Raw genomic sequence first — 20,421 nt, forward strand, 5'->3', positions numbered from 1 at the left:
AATTTACTTTTGGGGACCTTTCAGTGTTGCTAGCACATTATTTCAGGTATTTAATTCCACCAGATTATGACTGAAAAAATGTGAAGTAACTTCAAAGCCCAGGACTCTTGGAGGCCATGGGATAAAAGATTTCCAGTGGTTGACCTCATCTCCTTAAGATAGTCATCTGCTCCAAAACTGCTCTTTCTCAAGGCCACTTGGAGACAGTTGAGAACACTTTGGTTTTTGTCAGTACTAGTCCAGAAGTTAGTGAAGAATGACATGTTGTGGCCCTGCTTTCTCCAACTTGTTTCAGGAAGATTTGACTGCATAACTTCTTTGTTGGTAAGATGCTAGAGTTTCTGGCCTAGATATACAGTATTCATGGCAATTGCCCCACTGTATTATAGTATCTTTCTGGATTCTGGATGGTTGTGAGGAAATGTTCAGGTATTTCTCTTTCCTTGGAAAGAGTGTTATTTTCATAAATGAGATAAATGTCAAGAGTCAGAAGCTAATAGGAACTGTATCATAGAATGCTCCTAGTAGAGAAAAATTCCTACTCTAATTTGGTTTCATAATTTCTGTTATATTTTTATTTTAAAAATTGTGAGTGAAAATACAAATGATAATCTTTAATGATATGTTTTATAAGCTTCCACGATGTCCAACACCATAAAACTGCCAGGTTTTCATTACATGTAAATATCAAACATGACAAAAGTTGGATGGATGGATGGACAATTCTAGCTGTGCATTACATAATAGAAGACTTTGTGGTATTTTATGCAATAGTTTAATTATTAAAACAAAATAAATCTTCAGAGAGTTGTATTTAACTTTTCCAACAGACACTTTATGTGCCTTTTTCCCAGTGCTCTTATAGCTAACTTTTGTGCTTTGTGTTACTTTTATTAAAACCAAATAATTTAAAGTTAATTTGACGAACAGCTATGCATGGGTAAATGGCAAAGAGAAGGAAAAGAATGCCAAAATTTAAAAAAACTCCAATAATTTGTCCACTAGTTTCACTAATGGGATACAATCAGTTGACACTCTCCTGATTTGCCTTCACAATTCTTTAAAAATAACATGAGGTGTTAGGCTTCATCTTATTTAAATGGTAGAAAACCTTCTTTGAGCAAAGTAATATTTATTTCCAAAAAGACAATTTTAAATTAGTTCTTCACTGATGTACTGTATTGTATGTGTTTTATGGGGATGAACAAACTGGTTCACTCTTCTGACGAAATTTAAAATGAACTGTATACAGCATGAAGTAAACAAATGAAGATCAGTATATCTCCCTTGCAAGGTAGTTGGAGAGTCTTGCAACCAGCTCCATGTTGTCCTTCTGCCTTCAAACTCGTCCTTGGAGAGGGGGCTCTACCTAACCTCCTCGCCTTGCCTGGGACACTCCTATCATCTCTGCTTTCCCTTTCAGAGAGGAGTTGTCTACTGGTGTCTGATAAAGTGTCTGCAAAATTGAACGTTTCTTCTTCACAATGATAATCCTCTGCATGTTCTGTAGTTAAGGACCAAAGCTTGTCCTCTGCTTCTTGCTGCTGCCTAAGTGCACCTGAAGGGAAGTTCTTAGGTGTTACAGCTGAGGGTGGAATTTAACCTACCACCAGGCTATGGACCCCAGTGGAGATGCTAATTCCCATTCACCTCTCAGAGTGGGTAATACATGTAATATCACATGGCTTTAAAATGTGCAGTTTATCTTTATATATCATGTACTGCTCATATAAGTCAATTGCAAATATTAGAGATTAACAAAATGTGGAGAAATTATGCTTCTCTGACTTCATGTAAAGTTTTACATTTACTGAACTTGTGAAACTCATAAAACATATCAATAGATCGTGTAAAGAAAAACGGGAACAACTGAGTGTCTGAAAATGTGTCAGCAAGCCTTTGTAGGGCAAGAAGAATGTAACTAGATAAGCATACATTCTGAAATAGCAGAAATCCTTTTGTCTGCCGCTGAGGTTATGGTGTGGTCCATTGTTTGCTTCACAAGAACAATTCTCAAGTACATTCCACATTTGTCAGAGTCATGTTTACAGAGCCCTTTTCTCAGGGTGCTTCATCTTCTATTTATAATGCTTCCCATCAATTAAAAGAAAGCAGTCCTTGAATTGTAGTCTACAACTATTTGCTGTATTGAAAGAATAGTATATTTTACATGCTGTTTTAGAAGTCAGTTGACTCAGATAATCTAATGCGATCAGAACTCAAATAAATAAAAACAAGTTAGTATTTAATTTCCTTTTCAATTCACTGAATTCTTATATATCAGTTTGTCCCTGCCATTGCCAATGAGGAATCAATGAGAATAAATTCTTTGTATTTTATATTAGGGCAAATTGATGATAATGACAGGTGAGCTCTCATGACTGCCTTATGTAGTAGCCTTAATACTTTCCTATCTATACTAGAAATAGCTTATACATTTAAAATCATGTTTAGCCTTTTCATAGCTGCAACATATTGGTGGCACATAATGATTAATTAGTTGGCTCAAGTCTATTTCCTGTCACACTATTTCTATGTCACACTGATGAACTCCTATACTGCAGCAGAAGTCTTTGCTGTTAATCTGTCACTTCAATATTGCATGTCATACTTTAAGGCCTATGTCTCATAATCCAGGGGTTTATTGTCATCCTGTTTTTTTCCTGGGTGATACACTGACCCTCCTCCATATCTGGCAAGACTTGCCTGCTCTGTATTATCCATGAGGTGTATATTTTAAAAATTTAAATCCAGGCAGTACAATTAAAAAGATTTATGAAAATTCAGGATTAAAATCCCCTCCTGCCAGAAATGTGCTAGATTATCTTCTGAATGACATAACTCCACAGACTTAGAGATTCACATTTCTTTAATAAAAATCAGTTCTTAAGTTACATTTATAAGAAGGGATTTCAGGCTGGGTTTTTTAGTCTCTCTCTCTAGATGGAGCAGATTTTACACAAATTCATATCTTCCTTCTCCTTGCCTCCATTTCTGAGTCAGTCATTGATCCTCTAGTTATTTAGGGAATAAGATGACCTTCTTGTTGACTATTAATTTTCTTCACCTCAGTAACCCCAGTAAAATTAGATTGTCACCTTCAGCTGTGGCAACTGAAAAGAAAATGTTTTGCTTATCATATCATGCTGCTTTCAACTGGGGTAGAGTTAATTAACTTCGCAGTGGCTGGTATGGGCCTGTATTTTGGATTTGTGCTGAACACAGGGTTAATAACATTGAGGTGTTTTTGCTGTTGCTCAGCAGAGCTTACAGAGCCAAAGCCTTTTTTGCTGTTCCTACAGCCACATTGGAGAGGAAGTTGGGGATGAATGGGAGACTGGGAGGAGACACAGCCAGACAGGTGACCCAAACTGACCAAAGGGATATTCCAGGCCATGTGACATAATGCTTAGTGTATAAAGTGGAGGGGAAGAAAAAGGGAGGGGAGGGACATTTGGAGTGGTGGTGTTTGTCTTCCTTAGTAACTGTTACTTTTGTAACTAACATGGAGGTAGTAGAAACTGCAGTAAGTTCAAAATTATTAACGTTTCTGTGGTTTTAGAATTTTAGGATTTGGGTTTTATTTTTACATGAGGAGTTATTTCAAAGCTGAATTCAGCTTGCCAGTGTAGTAACACTCCAATGACATTTCTTATATTTGCTTCTCCTAATTTATCCTAGGAGGGAAATATTTTCTTTTATTATTTAACTTCTTGTGGGAAGTTAAATATCTACAGAATATGTTAAAAAGGCTCTAAATAGAGTTTGACTGATTTAAAAGATTTCTATTATGTCCCTTTCCATTATCTGTTTCTCTTCAAGTTTGATAACCTTCCACTTGTTTTAAGATGTGTATTTTAGCATTTCATTGCAGAATGGAAAATATAGGCACAACTGTCTTTTTCTTTTCCTTTGGTTTTTTTGTTGGTTTTTTTTTTTGCCACGTGGGGAGGTTTTTTTTGTTTTGTTTTTGGTAATAATTTAGGCTGAACCTCTTTCAATAGAAAATCCTTGTAGTATGACCCTTTTGGAAGGTGGAATACAGCAGACTGAAAAGAAAATATTTTCTTGCAAGAAAACTTGTAGGGACTAAATGCGACAGCAAAATTGTGTTTTGAACCATAAGCAAAGTTACCATATTGAAAAATCCATCTAGTCAAACCTGGAAAATACTAGTGAGCATTACTTGTTCCACAGTGAACATTAAAACTAACATGCCACTATGCATCACAAATATTAAAAGCATGAAACCAAAAACTGTGAACTGCACTGGCTCCATCTTGACTATTTGTACAGGATCTTGGAAGAAAAAGTGGAAAGGAAGTTCAAAACTGAGATGGCTCAAAAATGTTTCTATTTGTCTCTTTTCATTAACCTACAAAACAGACATGAAAGTAAATCTTAAGAGACACTATTATTTTACCAATGAATCCTTACAAAATCTTTAAAAGCTTTACAAAAACTCCTGTTTGTCCTTATCAACCCAACAATTCCACAGTTTCTTTACCTAATTTTAATGCCTTAGACAAAGACATTAAATGAGTACATACACAGTTAGATATAATGTTTCTGGCAGATCAAATCCAATTTTTGAATAATCAGATCAAAGACACAGCATTATGTAATAGTTGCGTGAAATGAGATGGGAAATTAAATTATGTGGCTTAAACACTACCTTCTAAAACTTGAGTTTGCCTTATAATTTACTAGATTACTTTAAATAAGATTCTTTGAGAAAGACCAATGATACCACTGTTGTGAAAGTTCTTCTATACCTCAAGTTTTCTCAAATAGTTTGTTTTCTTCATCCATCAGGCAGATTAGCCACAAAGCTTATTTTTGTGTTGTTAACCTAGAATCTGTATCTGATTTTCCTTGTCTCAGAAGCCTTGCCGCTCACTGTGGGCTGCTTCATGGGAACAGATTTTCTCCTGGACGATTTAACTCTGATACTGTGATTAGTTTCCTCCCGTCTTATACATTAGTTGTATGTACTGATGAAGCAACAATTATTAACTGTACATTGTTTTTCACCTAGGGAGCTTTCAGAACACTGAAGGAGCTTGGAAGTTTCATGAAACAGATTTTACTCATACTACAGTTGCTTTTGTTATTTAACCATATGTTATATATAATTTTTTATTAGTTGTCCTATTTACTGAGAGTTCGGAGACTATTTCTGCGAAATTTACAAACCACTAGTAAAGAAGTTCATAATAATTATTGTGAGATTTCTTCTTAAAATCCATAGCTGCAGCATTATTTTCAGATGTGGACAAGTTTTGCCAAGAATTTGAGCATTAATCAGCATTTTTTGTGGGTGGATATAAAAAACAAAAGAATTTTGTAGGCGTAAACAGAAAAATCACATTTTTCTCTGAACAGCTGTATAATAGCCACTTTTAAAAGCTAAATAGTAAACACAGAAGGAAAGGATTTCACACCATAGAATGTAAGACAAAATATTTCTGGCTTCCATATTGTGGGAGTTATTATAGAGAAAAAAAGCTAAGTAAAAATTGTCTGTGTGCTTGGACAGCTGACACTTCAAGAAATAAGTTAGAAATCAGAATCCTTTTCAGAGCCATGCCAGTTGCCAGCCACTTAGGGATTTGGAACTAACTGAGGAGAGAGGAGTACACGCAAATACTTTGTAATCTACAGCTTGTCATATGGATATTTTGTAAAAGATTTTTCTTAATAAATCTTTTGTGCCATGTGTAAAAATCAGAGTTGTTTTTAAACCCTGAACTCATATTCACCCTGAAGTTGATATATCAGTCCTATGTATATGTAATGTGTAAGCATAATACAGAGTTGATAGATAAAGGTGGTATCTTTTATTGACCAGTTGTCATTGCTTAAGAACATTGACAAGCTTCTGAACACAGAAGCTTTCTTCATATCTGAAACAAAGCATATTTCAAGCACAAAAAAAAGCTGGAAAAAATTGCATAGACTATCAGAAATACCAAATCTTTGAGAAGGAAGATAACTGGCAGATAGAGGAGATATTAGTGAAGAATGGTAGAAAAAAAAATGAGACATTCTACTATGTGTATTTGGAGCAAAATTGTTGCAAATCTTGATTCAGTAACCTAACATGGATGTGTATCAAGGATATTTTTTACTGTGGAAATAGTTTGTAATATTGAAAGAGTTGTCAAATGCACATATAAGGAATATATTCTAAACCCCACCTTAATAAGACACAGTGTGGTAAAGGTTTTTGCCTTGTGAAACACCTCCCATTAAAAAAAAGAAGCCCACATATTACTAATTATGTCTCTTACATCTGAAGCTTTTGCCAGACACAAGTACTTGTTACAGGTTGTGGTTTTGATTTTCTGAAACTAGAACATTCAAAACATAACAATCTAGGAATAGTACAAATTACAAATGAAGCATTAAAAAGAAATATTAAAAGAATTTTTATTGTCCTGTTGACAGGGAACTTGAAAAAATGTCTTCTTTTTACTTGTCCTGCTTTTTTGTCAATGATTTTTTGACCTCCTGGTCCCTTCTTATGTGATACAGCTTTCTTGCTGTAATGAACAATTTGGCCTCTGTTTTAGTTTCGGCCTGTCACCAGAATTTTGTAGTTACTATATGGCTGTCTTCTGTTCTCAGTGACTTTTGGAACAGACTTCTTTTTTCATCTAACAAGTATTGCTAGTAGTAGGCTGAATGTCCTCAAGGAATGGAAAACCCATCAATTTAGGAATTTAAATATCTTTTAATTCTTGTTATTTTATTTATTAATAATCATATTATTTAATTTATTTTTGTTATTTAATTATTTTGTTATTTTTGAGCTTTCTCACAAATTGACCCTGGCATATTCATGGAATTATATAATCATAGAATAATTAAGGTTGGAGAAGACCATAAAGTCCAACTGTCAACCTAGCACCACCATTATGTTCACCATTAAACCATGTCCTCAGGTGCCATAGCCACACATTTTTTGAACATTTCCATTGATGGCAACTCCACCAGTTCCTTGGACAGTCTGTTCCAATGCTTTATAACCCTTTCTCTGAAGAAATCTTTCTTAATCTTTCTAAACCTTCCCTGGAGCAACTTGAGGCCATTTCCCTGGGTTCATACTGACTCTAAAGGCACCTGCTAAAGATATTTTTTCTTGTGAAGCAAAAAGCCAATGAGAAAGAAATTACAGAGAAGCAAATAATATATAAGGTTGAGAAAACAGGAAATGTGGGTTTCCTTTGTTCCTTCTCCTGCATGATCCTTCACTGGGACTTGATTTCATTCACATCACTGAATAGGTATTACGCACTTGCCCTTTTCATCTCCTGTAGGAGATTAACAATCAGTGCATGTGACACTATGTTAGTATGTCATTGACACTATGTCTGCCAATAATGAGATGCTCACAGCAAATGTATAATACTTACTGTCAAGCAGCTGTTCCAGTTAATTTTGATTTATCATAGAATGTTCTGTTTCAACATGAAAGACTGAAGTCAGTAGCTAAGGTGTACAAGACCAGGATTCAGATCTACTCAGAGTCAAGCGAGGAGGAAAATGAACCATGGCCTCAAACAGAGAATGTCTGTGTGCTGCTTGCTGACTGTGGGAATTATCCGAGTGGAAAGTTCCGTTTTTGGCTGCTTTAGTTCAGACTTTCACAGTTCAAGTGAGAATGTGATTTCTGTTCTGAAATCAATGGATAGGGTTTTTTTGCTTAACCTGACAAATTTTATTTAGGATATTTGGATGTGACAAAGCTTGTTAGGTGTGAAGAATCTTACCTGGATACCACCTAATCACACTGGAAAAATAAGGTAGCAGCTAAGCAGGGTTTTAAAAATGGAAGTGGATTCTTGAAGAGACGGATTGGTCTCCAAGTGATTTTGAGGATCATAATATGTTCAGATAAAATGCATTGTTGTTGAGTCACTTCTCAGCTGTATTCAGAGCTTTGACAGGCCATAAACAAATTTTTGGTTCTCCCTGGCTAGACTGAATATATATAGTAGAGTCCTAATGGGTAAAAGAAGGAAAAGGGAAGAAAACTAGAGTGCAAAATCCCTCATAAAATCCATAGCTTTTTAAGATTAGCATACTTTTTGTTTTGGGATTGGCAACAGATTCCTATTAAAAATAGGTACATAGTTTCTCTAACTTTTTTCACAGGGGAGCACCATGGAGTTTCTTTATAATTCTGCTCTTGAAATTAATAGGAAATAAATTAGGTCAATATTCTAAAAATTAGGGACTTATGTACAAATATTGATATTTGTGCTGTGCTGGATATTTGTTGCTTACAAGATTCTTTCTCTTATTTGTTGTTTTGAGTGTCCAAGTGAAGATATAATGTAAAATTTTTCTGAAATAGGCAGATTATTTTTCTTAAAATGACTAGTTTGATTCCTATGGGTAACTTGCAAAGTAAAGTGTATAAGCAAGAATATCAGAATCTGGTACTGACTTATCAAAAAGTGAAAATATATGGGAGTATATTAATTTTTATTCTCTTCTTTAGATCTAATATTTCTGTATTTTAATATCTTGTCATAAGACATATTTGTGATTCAATATATTCTGCAGTGATAAAAAATGAATTATTATTTACTAAACATGCCTGTGTAGGTGGCATGAATTATCTGTTGGCCTGATCACACTGTATTAGTACTGAAAAATTGCATTTATCTGTTTACTTGTTTTATATTTTCAGGTAGAGATTGAAAATCTGGACTATCATTACTTTCTGCCTTTGTTCTTTGATGGGCTTTGTGAAACGGAATTTCCATATGAATTTTTTGCTCGTCAAGGAGTCCATGACCTGCTGGAGCATGGTGGAAACAAGATTCTTCCTGTTGTTCCTCAGCTCATTATTCCAATAAAAAGTAGGTGAACATGTAGGAGAAAAATCCATAAAATTGTATTCATATGATGTAAATTTTTGAAAAGCTACTAATTAAGCTGTAAAACATGATAGCCTGAACATTTCATGACGATTATTGCAAATGTGAATAAATTTTAAGGTACAAAGCTTGAAGGCTTATGCCTTCAATTGCCTGATATGTGCAGTATTTCAGAAGAATAGACTCTCTGGTTAGTGTTTTTCTTACTATGGGGTGGCTCTTGGTCTTTGGAAATGTGATGTTTTCTTAGCTGTTTTTGTATATTTATTATATAAAATCCTCTGCTGTACAGACCAGTTCATCTAAAATGACAGGAGAAATCAACAGATGGCATTTAAAAAAGTGATACTTTTTAAGGTTCTAAGTACTCAACCATAGGTTTTTTTTTAGAAAAATTTTGTAAAAGTAATAATTTTAACACAAATGTAATACCACTAAACTTCAAATGTAGTACCACTGAAACTTTATTTTCTTGAACCACCTAGTCTTTCAGATATATTGTTTTGTCCTTTCCTATTTCTTTAGGTCAGTACCTTGAAGAGCTATTATTCTGAACCATCCTTCTTTAATTAGTTATTGTGATTCTTAAGTCTGCACACTAGACCTGTACTAATAGATGCTCATGTTTGTTAAACTTGGCTTCTCTTTTATCGTTAATCATTAATGGTATAATTGCTGTCCTTTGTCCTGTCCATGAGAGGGTTCATCTTTAAATACAGTTTGGAAAAAGGGGAAATGAATGTAGTTTGGAGCCTGATAATACTGAAATAACAGTGTGGGAAGCATCACAATTGTGAGGTTTTCATTCAATGTTTTCTCAATTTAAAAAGATTGATTATAGATGTCACTATCTCTATCCTACTGTAGTTTTGAAAATGTCAAAAGGAGTATACAATATTCAGAATATTTACTCTGTGACACTTGAGAAAGGTTATGAAAACAATGTTACCATTTTTTCTCTCTAAAAAGGAAACACGTAAATAGAGGAATTACATAATTTGTTTAGAACTGTATTTCCAATACCCCCCAAATGTATTTACAGTATTATAAATTTTTTTTGAAAGCTGAAATAATTTCTTAAGAAAAGACTGCAAGTTTATGACAGCACCTACTCAGGATTTAAAAGTCTAGCTTGGATATAATTACCTGGAAGCTTTAGCTGTTACACAGCATTTAGAATTAGAAAGAGACTGCTAGGTAAGGGTATTTTTAAGGGTTTGATATATAGTCTTAAATCAAGTCATAATTTATGGTACTGGAACATATTCAAGAATCTGCTAGCTAAATTTAATAGATGGTTCTGCTTTATTTTATTCTAAAGTGCTTATTTTTTGTTTTAAAAATGCTTTGTATCAGCTTTAATATGTGAAGAGTCTAAGTATTATCAATGATAAAGGCTTCTTCCTAATTAAAGCCATACTAATATTAAAAAAAGACACCCTAACATCTCCAGGAGTCTGAAAATGTGTACTTTAAAGGGTTTCTAAATTTGCTATGACTGTGTAATATAGTGTTGTAGTCATAGCTGTACATTTCTGTGACTCAGCTGCATCCACAATAAACTCAGCTATGTTTTACACAGATTATTGTCTCTAAAGTGTCCCCCTGGGTGAGTTATATCTGATTAACCAGTCTTCTTCTAAACCACTACCATATTTCTACTGTGAAAGAGTGAATCAGTTGATTGTTAGGCAAGGTAATATATATGATCAAGGGGAAAAGGCTAAAAGAAAGACAGAAAAACAACTCTACAGATAGAGTGCTTTTAAAAGTAGTTTTGTCTCCTGCATGTTCATCAAAGGAATATATTAGTAAAGACCTAAATGTTCTTTAAAAACATTTTTAATTAAATATTAGAATTATGTATTATATTTTAATGGTTTAAGGGGAAATTTGTCTTCTAGCCGTCCTTGCTTAAAGCTCACACATTTGAATACTACATCATTAAAGATGAAAATTATATTATTTAATCCATCTGTAGGTTATTGTATGCCCAAATCCTTTCAACAAATTTTTTTCTGGTTAAAGAGGCAGTGACTAAAAAAGGCAGACAATTGAAATTAACAGGGCCAGGTTCTCTTCTAAAATATCTGAAATATGATTAAAATAATAAAGAAGAATGATATTTTTGTTTGTCACACTGGAAGGAACTTTTTTTACTGGACATTCAGAGGAAAAAATCCTTCCAGTTGGAGGCATTAATTTCTCAGAGAGAAAAACGTTCAAGAGATATTTTGATTTCTCAAAATAAAAATCCAAAATATATTGTATCTTGCATTGGAAAAAAAAATAAAATAGTTTATAAATATAGTCATTGCATGACATAAAACTAAGAAAAAACAAATTACCCATATATATCAATCTTGTAAGGAATCCAATTAAAAATATATAAAATGCAAAATCAGAAAATAGGATTACTTAAGATATAGGGTGTTTTGCACCCTTTCACAGAAGATGTAGGCAAACCCATTGTCTGAATTCTTTAAACCTCAGCAAATATATATAAAATGAGATATATGGCAAATAGCAAAGTACTTTGCAGCAGTATCATGAAAGTTCTGATGTACAACACACAGCCAAATATCTTCTTTTCCAGAAAGTTCCATATTGTTATTTTCATATTGCAGACAGGTAAAAAAGCAGAAGAAGGAGGCTGATTTTGCCCCACATCACAGATTGCATTGGTGGCAGAGAGCTGAACAGAACCCAGACACAGTCCCCTGGGATAGCAGGCAAAGGTGTCTGTAGATTACATGAGAGTTCCCTTATTTTTTGGGCAACAGAGAAATCTGTCTACCCTTTCTATATTTTTCCGTGTGGTCATTATAGGAATGTAAAATTCCTTTTGATACTCAATTATTGGGGTAAATTATTGCTTTTACTCTTATGTCTGCCATAACAAATGTCAGATCAGAAAAACCTTGTCCTTTTACTTGCTCTCATTAGGTTTCTGCAACTCTCAGATTTCTGACCACAGAGTTCCCCGATGTTCTCTGCATGAGACACATGTGCAGACATAAACACTGAGGGAGTCAGAAGTTTCTACACCTTTGCCTGTTATTTCTATGAGTAACATCAGGGACATCTAACACAGTGTGCAGAAGCACCTCCTTTAGGAGGCAGTGAGCATGCTGCCATTCACATTTGCTTTGCTGGCAGTGTAGTTGTAGGAGTTTTCAACCCCTTCACGCATAAAGTCACCAATTGTTCCAGCTCCCACACTCTGACTTTTGCTAAGGCAATTGTTTGTGGAGCAACTTGGTGAATCTCTTATCTAGATGTATTTAAAAAATAAAAAGGCAAAAGAGCCCAAATCTAAAAATTTTTTAGAGTGGTATTACTTTTAATGTCAGATCATTTGAATGGTCTAGTTTATCAGTGCACTGCCACAAATGAAGGAATAGTACATCTTAGCACAGATGTTGGAGTGAATGGGTAGAAATGATCAATAGGGAGATCTTGATACAGCTTTGCTAATGAAATTAAACTCTTAAGTATCTCAGATCATCCACTTGCCAGAATCCTTTCTGTTCTGTTCTGAATCCTAAAACAGATACATAGGCAATCTGAATTTAGGCCTAAAAGTCAGTAAAGATCACACCTTTGCACTTGTAGCTTAGAAGGAAGTATTGTTTCTACACAGTTGCAGTCAGCAGACCAGTTCTTCTGATTGAATCCAAAAAGAATAATCCCCATTCTAAGAAAAACTGATGTTTTCCTTTCTGAGGCTTTTACCAGTTAAAAATAATTTCTGTGATACAGTAAATTAAGGATAGCTTAAGCTCTGTTGAAAATGTTTCATTAAGGAAACGGACTTTTTTGTGAGTCAGATCTAGAGAAATGAACAGAGTATTCCTCCCTCAATGTCGCCTACAGAGTCCTTTTTAATGTTTAATAAACTTCCAAATTAAACTGATTTCTGTTTTCTTATTGTTCACATTCTGCTTGCATCCGTTTTCTGTTTCCTTAGTATTCCCATTCTATTTGCATGTAAAATGTTATCTTGGACTACAGTGTAGTTAATTCCCATTTAATGTCAAATCAGTGTCACTTTTGCATTTAGATATATCAAGTAGAATGTGTTGCAAGCAGTTGTTTTAAGCACAGTAATAGTTCTTCTCATACATCTTCACTATATTTAGGAGTATTTAATGACTATTAAATACTTCTTTTCACAAAATGCTGCAATATTTTTATGGAATAAATATGGTTTTCTGGTCTACAGTTCTTTTTTTTCTGCAAATCATGTAAGTTGATTTCTGTCACCTACAGAAAGTAAGTTAAACCTCTAACATAATTGTAATTTTCCTCCTGGCTGACTGTTGCTCTTGAGAGCCAGTTCTGGTTATTAAGATCACAGGCTGAAAAAAATAACAGTAAACAAGCTTGCTTTTATAGACTTAAATGCTTTTAAAGAAAGCAAAGGTCTCTGATTTTTTTCCTTTTAATTTTCTTGGTACTCAAATACTAAAGCATTTCCCCCTGCAGGTTTCATCAACCAGTGGTTGCAATTAGATTCATCTGCTCAAATCTGGTCATTTCAGTTATTTTAAAATGTTATAGGAAGTAGATTCTTTATTACTCCTCTTTACTTCTGTCTGTGAAGAGAAACTGTGTTTTAGTAAAGATAAATTTTATCCATGTTTTGAAAGTGAAATCTTCAATTAACATCTCTGGCTTTTAAAGTTGGAGCTATTCTTTCCTGAATTTATTAATTTATTGATATTTATCATTTATTAGTAATGAATTTCATCTGCCATTTTATCTCCCAGTTGTTCTGTACTGTAAAGTCCTTTTACAGTTCTTCAGAGTCAGTCCTTGTCTGTGGCACCGGGAATAACTTGGTATTGTCAGAAATCTTTATCATCAGTAAAAATCTCTTTCAAATCACCTATGGATCTAGTGAAAAACATGACCTGCACCACAGATTCCTGCAAGGCCCTACTAGTGGTACTCCTCCTATGTGATAATTTATTGTTGCCCTTAGTTCCTATCTCTAAGCCATTATTTATTTGTATGGAAGCCATGGCCGTTCAGTGAGAGACCTTATCAAATATCTTTTGAAAGTCTAAGAAAACTGTATCATCATGTTTTTCTTGTCCACATTCTTCTTCTTCAAGGATCTACAGCACATTTATAGTGTTATTTAAGTTGTGCAGTACAGATGCCAATACTACTGGTCTTTGATTCCTCAGACCTTTCTTGTAAATGGCATCACATTTCATTGATAACAGACCTGTTTTCGTCAGAAGGGTACTCAGTGCAGTTTTAGTAGCTTCAACAGCACAGAGGAAGGAATGTACTAGGAATGGAAGGAAGCTGTAGACTGCCATAGTCACTGAGCAGTTTTTTGGGACTCTCTTCTAAGTGTTCTTTATACTATGTAATTAAACTGGGTCCACAAATGTTAATAGAGTTCAAATTTTATAGGAGCTGATCTAGTAAAATGCTGCAATTATATGCACAACTAAAGCTGAAAAAAGCCGCTGTCTTTCTCTTCCATATTCTGCTAGATCAGGTTTCTTGCAAGCATCAATGTTACACTTACAGATCTTAGCCTTTTCTGTGCCCTAGACTTTGGCTTCACAAAAAAAGTCTTTGATGACAAAATTGGCATAAGGTTTTCATGCCTTGCCCCCTATTTCTCCTTCCCATCATTTCAGTGCAACACATCACTCTTTCAGTTGTACTGGAAGAAATTTCTGTACATCTGTATTGTTCCTTGCATCAGGCTCTTACTGGACTTCTAAAAAGTGTGAAACACAAGGTTCTTATTCTGGTTTTTATTCACTTGATTGAAATACTGTATTTTTTAACAGCCTTCATTACTGTTCTGTAATATTTGGCAAAATACTATTATATAAATACAGGTAGTTAAGTATTATGCACTTTGAACCTTTTGGAGAAAATTTTGTAAGAGAAGTATGTATCACTTTAATCAATTGCATTTTGAGAACAATTCATATTAGGAGTTCTTTAAACCTGACTCCATGAATTTAAAAGAAGTCCTTGATCAACAAGATTAAGTAGATCACGACGGTCAAAGCATTTTTATCCTGACTGCTTGTTACCCCACAGGATACCTGCACTATGTATCTTGTTCTGCTTCAGGCAAAGAATTTTCTGAAACAGTTGCCTCATTTACCAATTGAGTGAGAGAGATGAATGCCAACTAAATTAGTTTTAATGTTTGGTTGAGACCTAAGTAGAAAATGGAAACTGTTGGTACATTTCTAAGCATAGATTAAGAAGTGTATTTGAAAAAGAAGTTGAAGAGAATTAAACTATCAACATAACTTTTAATATAATTACCAAAATCTAAAATTAGTGTTTAGAGAAGAGATGGAAGTTTGGGGAAACCGATTTGATTCTGTAAGGTTCAGGTTATCAATGTGCTCTCTGGGAGAGAATGTTCTGATTGGATCCCTTCTGTGGAACTACACTGTGTCATGAAAAAGATCCTCTGTGTTCTGGGAGAAATGCTGTCATGTTTCCTGGCTTATAAAATCTATCAATCTCATGTATCAGATGAGAACTGTGGCTTCTATTACAGACAATATCTGGGACTGAGATAGAATTTTCCAAACTGCCCCATAAAAATAAATTATAAAAATAAAAAATATCAACTTATATAACTTCTTGGTTGTTTCTTTGAGATATTAGTAGTGTTACTCAAGAGAAAGACTTGAATGTCTTAAAACAATTATTTCTATTGCTTTATAGGTAAACAACTAGCTAAATGGATAAGCAAACAAGTGGCATATATCTTAAGGAAAGCTCTGGTCTTAGTGGAAATTAAAAAAAGAAATACCAAATTTACATCAGTTGCCAATAAAATTTATGTGAAATTAAAAATACAATGAATTAACATTCTCTGAAGTCAATGAATTAGAATTTTATATTATCTCATTGCTAACAAGCTTTAATAAGCAGCACTATGGTGTTTTAAATATGCTTTCAAATTTCATAATTATCTTTTACTCTGGCTTTGAATGGTAGCAGCGGAACTAAGATACTGAGCTTTTAAATCAGATATTTAATCTGCTATCATTGTAAAATTCTCTTTTAATTAAGAAAGTCATGATGAACTTCAGAAAATATTTGTTTGGAAAAGCTGTAGCAGTACAAAATAACATATGTTTGAATGAAAAATACTTCGTTATATACTTCAATTGAGCAATTATTTAAGCTGGGGTGTTTCTTGGAAAAGTGTATCCTAATCAGAAGTAGAATCTTCCAGTTTATACCATTAAAGGAGAAAACATCAAAGCTACCAAGCAACAAAGTCAGTATATTGGGTTGGAGTTTTTTGCTGCTTAGGAGAATGTTACTGTAGTCTAAATGACAAAAGAGAAATATGTACCACTGAGGGAGGAATGTCCCCTCAAAACTGTATAGGGAGCAGCAAGGTGTATCTTTGACTGAGAAGAAAACCAGTTGTTCACTTTGCTATTATTGTCAAGATCCACATCTTACAGCAGACTTCTAGACCAAGAGGCAAAAGCCTAAAAACAGCCTAGAATGATTTCTAAATCAGAATATTGTGGATATTATGCATATTTCCTTCATTTGGGCTCTGTAGTTGTACTGTACCAAGATTCTTAAATGGTCTGCTTTATTCCTGTGTAAGGATACTAGTATTTTCTCCAATTTCTGTTAAACTCTGGATATCCCTGATATTTTCCAGTGTATTGAAATGTAATTTTTTCATCTACTGCATTAATATTTTCTTCATTTTATTCATGTGGGAGAATGGTCTGTAGTCATAGTAGTGCACAGAAAATAATTACCAGCTTTTTAAAAGATAAACAGATATTTGAAAGTGGTTGATGTATCTTTGGGGCAGGGACTGCCTCTAATTGAATGTTTATAAAGTGCCTAATAAAGTCAAGCCAGGAGTTGGTTGACTGTGATGCATGCCACAGTCCAAATATTTAAGAAGAATAACAACAGTTCTGTAGTCAAAATGATCTTTCTTTTGGTATTTACAAGTGTTTTCCTAACACACAATGCAGATTTCCGCAATTTGAAGGGATCCAGGCTCAAATTCTCAGTCTGTTTGGTTCTGCCATATCCATCTGCATCCATACCCCTGCAGGCTGCAGTGTGTGCCCTACTCTTATACCAGTACCAGGCAGCAATGAGCACAGCTGTAAGAGGTACACTCAGGCAGAAGTACTCCTTAGTTTAGTGACAGAGCTCCAGGAGGAGGTGGGTATGCTGAGATGTATTGAGGAGAGCGAGCGAGAGAGACTACTGAAATATCACCCTGTATTCTCTGAGACAGGCACAGCAGGCAGACATGCAAGTTCCCAGTCCTTTCTCTGCCTGGGAAAATGGAATGACTCAGGGGATAGGGGGCAATGGTGACAAGTTCCTTTGCTGGCATGACAAGTGCATCTCCTCTGGGACTGCCTCAGCTTCCCAGGTGCCCTTATAAAAGAGGTACAAGGCTCTGCAAGGGGTATCAAACAACAACAAGGATAATGGTTCATCTGGCATGAAGGTGTCACAAAGGTTAAGTTGACTTGTGCCCTGCATCAAAATCGCATCCATTAAAAAAAAAAAAAAAAAAAAAATCAACTGGTCATTTTAATAGGAGGGTCCCATCAGCAGCTAACAGAAGGCTTAATATGCAGACTGGACCCACTTCCTGGAAAAGTCTGATGCCTCCCTGGGGCCTGCAGGGGTTAAAGATGTGAAAAGAAAGCTTCCTCCCCTGGCATGGCCCTCAGATTATTATACATTATTTATTTTTTAGGCAGGCAGCGATGAAGTCCAAACCAGAAGTCTGAGGACAACTGAGACTTCAAAGCTACGGGACAACTGGTTAAAGGATCAGGAGTAGAAGTAGTCCTCCTCTACCCCTCCAGTTGCAGAGAATGATGAGGAAAGAGATGGGAGGAGCCAGCAAATTAGTATCTGGCTCTGAAGTTGGTGTCACTGGCAGGATTTGGAGTTTTTTGATCATGGATTAGTTTAAAGGCCTACTTGAGGCCTACTGGTCTGAAGGGGAGCAGGATCTTTACACAGGAGTTGGCAGGGTTTGTTGGAAGAGCTTTAAATTAGATTTGAAGGGGGAAAGGGATCAAACAGGGCTCACTAGAGATAAGCCTGGGTGCAGCATGCCACTCTTCAAGGGACAGTGCTGGTGAGGTACTTCAGTCTCATGTTGTGGTACAGGTAGGGGATGGAGATCCATGTGGGTGATGTGGTGGCTGGAGGCCATCGTGGGCACAGTGTTCATGTAATGACAGAGTTTTCAATTATCAGAGAAGTGAGGAGAGAGGTCAACAGAACTGCTGCCTTGGACTTAGAGAGGGCAGACTTTGGCCTGTTTAGGAGCATGTTTGACTGAGACCCTTGGGAGGCAATCCTTAAGGGCCTTGGGGTCCAGGAAGGCTGCATGTTCTTCAAGGAGGAAATCTGACAGGAGCAAACTGTCCCATGTGCTGAAAGATGATCCAGCAGATGAGCCTGACTGAGCAGAGACACTTGTTTGGAATTCAGGGGGAAAAAAAGAGTTTATGACCATTGGAAGAAAGGGCAGGAAACTCAGGAAGACTAAAAGATTGTCATAAGCTTATGCAGGGAAAAAATTAGAAGTCCCAAAGCCCAAGTAAAACTTAATCTGGCAACTGCCATAAAATATAATAAAAAATTTTTCTATATATCAGAAGCAAAAGGAGGGCTAAGGAGACTCTGTCACCATCCTTTACTGGTTGCAGGGGGAAGCATAATGAGAAAGGATGAGGAAAAGGCTGAGGTACTTAATTCATTCTTTGCCTCTGTCTCTAGTTGTAAGAGCAGTTATTCTCAGAATACCCAGAATATCCCTGAGCTGGAGATGAGGATGTGGAGCAGAATGAAGCCTCCATAATCCAAGGAGAAATGGTCAGGTACCTGCTGCTCCACTTGGACAGAGACAAGTCTAGCATCAGATGGGATCCGTCCAAAAGTTCTTACTAGGAATACTTGCACAGCCATTTCCACTGTCATGACATACTCTGCATATCTAAAAATAAGGTTTCTCATCCTCTAGGGAAGCTTCTACAGTCCAGAAGTACTGTTCTTGGGAGTGAGTACAATGTGTTTGTCAACGATTAAGAAGCAGTGGTTTCTGTCAATGATTTTTTTTTTACCCTTTATTAATCATTAGTGTGTGTATGAATTATTAATTTATTAATTAATAATAATTCATTCATAAAATTGAATATAAGCATTTATGCTTGTACGCATGACGTAACTATTGCAGTGAAAATTACAAGTGATGGTGATAACTTCCCTGTTAGTTCAGTTAGCTATTATTTATGTGTATGACAAGTTAGCAGTGAATAAATTTATATGTTGGAATCCTCAAACTTCCTCTTCCAGTCACTCTTTTGTGAAAAAGAATGATACCTGTTTCTCTTTAACAGAGTATTTTCCTGCCTGAGACTTGGACACAATCTTTAAAATTGTGTTTGGACATCTCTCTTTGCTAAAGCAGTCTTAGAACATCTATCTACAAAAGTGTAATTTGGAATAGCCAGCCTCTTTGCTGGAACTTAGTGTGAGAATGCTGCATTGTTGGGCTTCCTGTCCACAAATTATTGTGCTCAGAGACAATATGAAATAAAGTGCAGCCTGGTGACTACAATAGAGACTAGCAAATAAGAAGTATGGAAATCAGTGTGTATATTCATTTATCTTGGATGATGCACAATAGTACCTTTATACCTTGGGTTTTCTGGCTGTTTTCTAACAGTTGGTTCAGAATACTGTTCAAAAGCATGCCAAGAGGTATGAAGGGAGATTATTTACTAGTTGATTTTTGAGAATTGTCTCTGGCATTCACACAACTAATCTGCCCTGCCCTTGCTTCAGAGATCTAGTTCTGGTTTTAACTCTCAGCAGGCCTGCAATAAGAAGCAGAAGCAGGGAAGGTACAGTGCATTTGCTTAAAGATGTGGAAAAACTGACATTGCTCCTATGTGAAAATACTGCTTCATTCCCCATGAAATAGCATTCCTGTGCACTGATAAAACTCAGCACTGGGAATACTGAATCATGGAATTGTAGAATCACAGAATGGTTTGGGCTACAAGGAGCCTTTAGAGATCAAGTTCCAACACCTCTGCAATGAGTAGGGACATCTTTGATCCTGCTATTTGGATTTGAAGAGGCAGTTCTTGAAGAGGTTGTTAGTAACTTGTCTTCAAATTTTGGTGTGTTGTTTGCTACAGTTTTTTTCTAAATGCTTATACTTTGTTATTGTATCTTGAATCACATATTTATATATTTCTGTGTTTATAAAACATAGTAATGAATATGAGCTTATCTTTTTCAGCTTTGTGGTGGTGCAATGATGTAGGGGTCAGTGTAACTGGGCAGAACGTTGGCGAATTAGACCAATATATAAGACCATACCAAATTTGACAACCAGCTGCACAATTTCAGAGATGCTTTTATAAATAGATGGATTTTGCAAAGAAAAAAAAGTGTGTTTTAAGCATGACTCATTTTTAATTACAAGAGAGAATGCAAAGTA

General features: G+C 35.4%; 1 protein-coding gene across 4 annotated transcripts in view; it reads left to right on the forward strand.

Annotated features, from left to right (window-relative positions):
• PACRG (parkin coregulated) overlaps positions 1–20,421 on the forward strand; it is a 204,266-nt gene that overhangs the window by 92,534 nt on the left and 91,311 nt on the right. For all 4 annotated transcript variants that reach the window (XM_085055321.1, XM_085055323.1, XM_085055322.1 and 1 more), the window contains exon 4: positions 8,702–8,873. In XM_085055321.1, coding sequence (XP_084911447.1) covers positions 8,702–8,873 — 172 coding nt within the window. The remainder of the gene's footprint in view (positions 1–8,701; positions 8,874–20,421) is intronic.

Source organism: Lichenostomus cassidix, chromosome 3 (assembly GCF_008360975.1).
Source record: "Lichenostomus cassidix isolate B80296 chromosome 3, HeHo_3.0, whole genome shotgun sequence".
Classification (NCBI taxonomy): Eukaryota; Metazoa; Chordata; class Aves; order Passeriformes; family Meliphagidae; genus Lichenostomus; species Lichenostomus cassidix.